Below are 6571 nucleotides of genomic sequence, written 5' to 3' on the forward strand. Positions count from 1 at the left end.
TTAAAATGTTGCGGTTAATCAATTTCTAGTCATTGTCATTCTTTTCCTTAGTGAAATGGGTTACTTTAAGATATAGTTAACGGTAAATGTAGGCCTCTTCAGATGCGAATCCTTAATCATGAGTTTTCAGTTGTTAATCTTCAAATTTAAATTGCTGCAGATATAATTGATATATTTTCAAATTCGGGAACTTGTTGTAGTTTTTGAAAAATCAGATCCAGTGATGTCTTTATCACACGCTCTTGGCCAAATCAGATGATTTCTTCGTATGTTGACAATAATAATGTGTGAAATCATTTAGGACAAAGAATCAGATGTAGAGAAATTAGCACGTGAAAGAGATGGTTCACACGTGCCCTTATACCCCTTAGGGGCTCTTTGGTAAGGTTTTACTGGCGCGTCCTTCGAAATATCTGACGATGCGACTCATATTATAAAATGTTGTTTTTTATCAAACAAATGTTGTTGAACTGAATTGTAACATCCTGATTTTTATGATAATCATTAAAGGTGGTTATTTTTTGTTTGTGATTTTGAACATGGATATCCGTGCTATCACTGATTCAAATTCAAGTCCGACATGTTATGATGTGTAACCTCTATGTCGGCTACAACAGATCCCTGTACCAACCTGTCTGTACGGGTTTCCGAGTAAACTAATACCTACGAATTCGGTATTAGTAATTTGATAAGATAACTCATCCATGACTGGCTTATTCTACTTGTGGGCTCTCGTGCCTACGACTCGAAAACGCTAAAGGGACGTAACCCTTAGTATCCCGTAGAAATAGCTGCATATATCACGATTTAAGGCACAAAATCGCCCAGCCAAAAATTCTTTAATGGCTAACCATCCCAACACCACGACATCCCCCCAAAAAGGACCTTTGGAAGTTGTAGTGAATAGAAAGCTGTAATTCTCGACATTATCATATTAAACATAAATCTATTTATTATCAATAGACTACAATGACAAAAAAGACTTATAGAAAATTATTGTAGAAAAGGCGTTACTTATTGTTAAATTCCCGCTTATAAAGATTGGTTGTATGTTGCGCAAAGATATTTTTTCTGTGTGTATTTCCACCGTGAAAATCCATAATGTCAATTATTTCTCGTTTAAAGCTAGAGATGAAAGCCGTGTTCAGCGAGTTGGCATCTTTCTCGCAATATCGTTATTTCGCTTGAGTACTTTACAGTTTACAGAAAAGGAACTTTAAGAAAATCAGCAAAGTGGCTTCAATATTTAAAAATTCAAATGCGACAGAAGTTGTATATTAAGCACACCAATGCCTTTAAATATAAGCTGTTTTCTTTGTATATCTCAAGAAGATACTGACTACTAAATCGGCCTCTCACAACACGAATGGGGTTTATCAGTTGATTAAAAGAAGGAAATGTTTTATTCAAAATTCTGTTTTTATTCCGATCGATTGATTCGATCCAACAATAAGATTTCCATTAGTTAGACTCTCAATAGTTTATAAAATCAAGCCAAGTTTGGGATTTATTTCATTTACGAAAAAAAGGAAAAATATATCGATGTTTTGAATGATATATCTCGTTTCTTTTGGGCACAATTTAATTTGTTTGATATCTAATCAGTTTTTCTTTGTTTTTTAGTATTTTTATCATAGTTTCCATTCAGGAAGCCAAATTATTGTATGATTTTGCTAATCAAACTTTCATTTCATTATATCAACATGTAAATTTCATGGTTTACTTACCGTTTTTGACACTCCTGAAGATATAGGTAAATAGTAAGATATTTACGATCGTCAGGGATAATAGTATCGGATTGGCTTTCCACATGATGTTTAAAGAACTTGGGAACACAGCTCGAGCGGAAAAATGAAACAATGGCGTTACGGTTCCAAATGGCGATCAGAAACTGCGCATTTATTCTCTCCAAACCTTATATAATACAGCGATCCATATATCCGTTATATTACACGACGAATGTTTCTGGAGATACACTCACTGATAAACTTATATTTCTCAATATATTGATCGGGACTATCCTATGTTATCCAAATGACGTTGACTGTAAGAACATGTTGTTTCCTTGTAACTGCGCTTGTGTAAACATATGTTGTCACAGTCTTAATACATGTATTCAGTCTAACTTTCTATACCAAGTCAACTGTCATTACAAGGATAAGAACGTGTACATATCATCATGTATCGGGTAAGATCTACATCAAAGAACGAACATTTTAATTACAAACCGATATTTTGATAGTTTGAAAGATATATTCTGTATTTATGTATACGTTGTAAGACGTAAATAAAATCACGTTACTATCTAAATGGACATCATAACATATTAATTGGTTTTAATTGAGCGGTCAATTACGGTATTGCGGTCATCAGATATATTGTGGTCAGTCTATCTGGCTATTACATTAATGTACGGACGCTCGTCGTTTGAAATACTTAGAACCTATATTTGCTGGAGGCGGTTTGATAAAATTGGTTTGATAATATTACGGATTGAAAATTAAACGGAAACTCGCGAAGGGGTTAGTAAATAGCGACCGCAAACGTATTAAAATCAATCTGTGGTCACTTTTTTACTAGACAGTTTTCGAAATAAGCCCGTATTCATGAAACCATTCTCATGCTCAAGCATGCATTTTGAAACAGAGACTGGAGAGCAACACCATAGACATCATTGCGTACGCTGATGCAGCATCTGAGCTTCTTCACTTGGGTTGAAATGTCTTGCCTAGACTTGCTCTGAGCAAAACGAATGACTTTGTACGTTGTGTCATTGTTGCAGATATTTATGTCAGTGCTATATATTCATCATTGAATTAGTGTTATCACTTATCACTTATCAGTCTTTAGTGTCTCGTATATGCCGTTAGTGCTGTAACATCAATCAGTTTCTAATAGTGTGACATATAAGTGCAGTGTATTTATTAGTATTCATAGTCATGTTGCATATATTTGTCATTTCCTGGTGCTGTATATTTATAAGTTTTTGTAGTAGTGCTGCATATATTTATCATTTCCTAGTGCTGTATATATGTCTTTAGTTATGTGCTGATATGTTGTACATTGATCTTTCTTTAGATCAAAATATTGTACCTTATAGATTTGATTTGAATTTAAAGTTAATTGTAATATTATGATAGAATATATTCATACATGTTGAACTTGATATTTTAGTTGAAGTTACATGTTATTTAAAGGTAATTGTGCTATTATGATAGAATATATTCATAAATATTGGCATCTTTGTGTTCTTTCTTTATATTAAATGTATTTTAAATTTAATCAATTGTAATATTATCATAAGAAAAGTTAATAAATATTGAACTTCATATTGATATCTTAGTTTTCTTTCTGCAAGTTATCACAGGTTAATACAGGTAACACAGGTAGATCCACAGGTAAAATATCTCAGGTAAATATAATACATGTATGATATAGACTATAATTACCCGCCCTTTGATGTTTCTACCTATTGTTCTAGACGGCTGTATCCCCGAACGCATACATTTTAAAAACATGTCTTGGGTGATATGTTTACACAGTGATTATAGTCTGTTTCCTTGTGTAGGTAGTTATATTTACCTGTACAAGTTACCTGTATTTACCTGTGAGTGTACAGGCATCCTGATTTTAGGGTGGGAAATTACAGATGAGGACATATAGTGTATAATAGACTTATTTAAAGTAAAAAAAACAGAAGAAATTACAATTGTATGGATTATATATATAAACTTTAAACAAATTATTTAAGAAATGTTCAATTTACAAGATGAAGGATATAAATTGTGTACAATTTTGTTTTAATATTTTTTAATTTATGCACAATTATGCATGCATTCAATTTCATTTATTCAAATCACAATAACTGCTTGATATGATTATTTTCTTTAAAAAGTGTTTGTATAGTAAATTTTATATTCAAATGATGTTTGCTAAATAAATTAATTGATCTAAAACTGTTCACCTCTCAAAGATCAACTAAAAAACTGATGAACTCAGTTAATAGGACCAAAGCTACAGATGACATGACACTTTGAGGTGAGTATCCAAGCTATTCATGCAGTTTATCTATATAAGCTCCCACATTTTTCACATTGGTATAATTTACTTTGCTATCATTCAACAAATCTTCTAGTGTTTCAGTTCCCAATCATGGCTAACGCTCAGTTAAATTTTAAGTTCATTAGAAATAGACTTGGGGGTAACAACTTATCATATAATGGTTACTTGTACAGAATTAGATCATCTCGAGGAGAAAGGTAAATACTGATGTAAAAGTTGTTTTGTAAAAAGAAATATTTTGTTAATTCTATCCTTGAAACAAAAACTCATAAATTGTATCAATGGACTTTTTTGCTCTTATGTATGCAATAAGGAAGAAATAATTAGAGATAAAAAGTAAATTGATGAATAAATAAATAAATGAAAATAATAAATCATATTTTTTATACATCATACTCTTGAAGTCACAGTAAGTGTTGCTTTGAAACACTGATAGATTTTTTTTTTCTACATATAAATCTCAAGTGTTGCAAACTATACATTTATGTGAACCAGACATTAATATCTTCTTTTTCTCTTTCAGAACTTACTGGAGATGCACCATTACCAACTGCCTTGCTACAATCAACACCCGCAACAACATCATAGTAGGAGTTGGACGGCAACCACACAATCACCCGGGAGACCATGCAAGCATCGTAGCCAAGGAGATCATGAACTGCATCACTGACCGCTGCCAGAAAGAAATCAGACCAATCCCTACCATCTACAGTGAGGAACTCTGCAAACTGCGTGACAACGAATGGGATGAAGAGACAAGAACCGTTGTAGAGAAGATACCCACCTTCAACTCCAAGAAGTCACAGCTGTACAGAGCTAGACGCAAGCTTACACCAAAGCTACCAACCACTACCCAGGACATTGATCTCGAGGGAAGATGGACGGAAACCAACACTGGAGAGCGCTTCCTACACATTGACGATGGTGACCAGAACAGAATCCTTGTCTTCGCCACATCAGAGGACTTGGCTGAGCTCGCCACCGCCGGCCGCATCTACTGTGATGGTACTTTCTACACGTGTCCCAACATCTTTCATCAGATCTACACGATACACATTGAGATAGATGGATCCATGTACCCAGTTGTCTACTCTCTTCTACCCGGGAAAAGTCAGCACATCTACACAAGATTCTTCACACTACTCAAGACATTCATGGCAGACAACCACCTACCCATGTCGCCCGACACAGTATTCGTTGACTTTGAGACAGCTGTCCACAACGCAATCCGCACCGTCTTCCCAGGGACCGATATCAACGGCTGCTTCTTCCACTACACCCAATGCGTCTGGAGAAAGGCACTGATGACTGGACTACAGCTTCCATACCGGGACAACGAAGACATCAGGAGACTGGTTCGCCGTGCAGCAGTCCTACCTCTGGTACCTGAGCAGCAAGTTGAGGATGTCTGGTTTCACGCACTACAGGACATTGAGTACGCCGACCTACCAGCTGACGTGACACCATTCACGGACTATGTTGTTGACCAATGGGTGGATGGAGACCGACCAGTTTGGAACCACTACGACAACGATGGACCACGTACCACCAACCACCTAGAAGCCTGGCACGGGAAGCTGAAGAAGATTGTGCAACACGCCCATCCAAATATCTTCGAGATCATCCAGACATTCAAAGACATTCAGGCTACCAACGAAATTGCAAGACTCCAACGACGCGCCGGTGGAACCAGACGACCCCGACCCAAGAGGTACAGAAACATTGACACCCGCCTTGCCCTGCTGAAACAGAGACTGGAGAGCAACACCATAGACATCATTGCGTACGCTGATGCAGCATCTGAGCTTCTTCACTTGGGTTGAAATGTCTTGCCTAGACTTGCTCTGAGCAAAACGAATGACTTTGTACGTTGTGTCATTGTTGCAGATATTTATGTCAGTGCTATATATTCATCATTGAATTAGTGTTATCACTTATCAGTCTTTAGTGTCTCGTATATGCCATTAGTGCTGTAACATCAATCAGTTTCTAATAGTGTGACATATAAGTGCAGTGTATTTATTAGTATTCATAGTCATGTTGCATATATTTGTCATTTCCTGGTGCTGTATATTTATAAGTTTTTGTAGTAGTGCTGCATATATTTATCATTTCCTAGTGCTGTATATATGTCTTTAGTTATGTGCTGATATGTTGTACATTGATCTTTCTTTAGATCAAAATATTGTACCTTATAGATTTGATTTGAATTTAAAGTTAATTGTAATATTATGATAGAATATATTCATACATGTTGAACTTGATATTTTAGTTAGTTGAAGTTACATGTTATTTAAAGGTAATTGTGCTATTATGATAGAATATATTCATAAATATTGGCATCTTTGTGTTCTTTCTTTATATTAAATGTATTTTAAATTTAATCAATTGTAATATTATCATAAGAAAAGTTAATAAATATTGAACTTCATATTGATATCTTAGTTTTCTTTCTGCAAGTTATCACAGGTTAATACAGGTAGCACAGGTAGATCCACAGGTAAAATAT

The 6571-nt window shown here is 35.0% G+C and overlaps 1 protein-coding gene across 1 annotated transcript; it reads left to right on the forward strand.

Moving 5' to 3' along the window:
- Nucleotides 1-4579: 4579 nt before the first annotated feature.
- Nucleotides 4580-5885, forward strand: LOC132558052 (uncharacterized). Its single transcript, XM_060222575.1, has one exon. It carries the CDS (start codon nucleotides 4716-4718, stop codon nucleotides 5883-5885), a length of 1170 nt encoding a protein of 389 aa, XP_060078558.1. The 5' UTR covers nucleotides 4580-4715.
- Nucleotides 5886-6571: the final 686 nt, after the last annotated feature.

The sequence above is a fragment of the Ylistrum balloti genome, unplaced genomic scaffold (genome assembly GCF_031769215.1).
Source record: "Ylistrum balloti isolate Yb309-2 unplaced genomic scaffold, AGI_CSIRO_Ybal_v1 Utg370750, whole genome shotgun sequence".
Taxonomy (NCBI): domain Eukaryota; kingdom Metazoa; phylum Mollusca; class Bivalvia; order Pectinida; family Pectinidae; genus Ylistrum; species Ylistrum balloti.

Coding starts and splice junctions, on each gene's coding strand:
- LOC132558052 (XM_060222575.1), top strand. CDS start 4,716: ATGAACTGCATCACTGACCGCTGCCAGAAAGAAATCAGACCAATCCCT.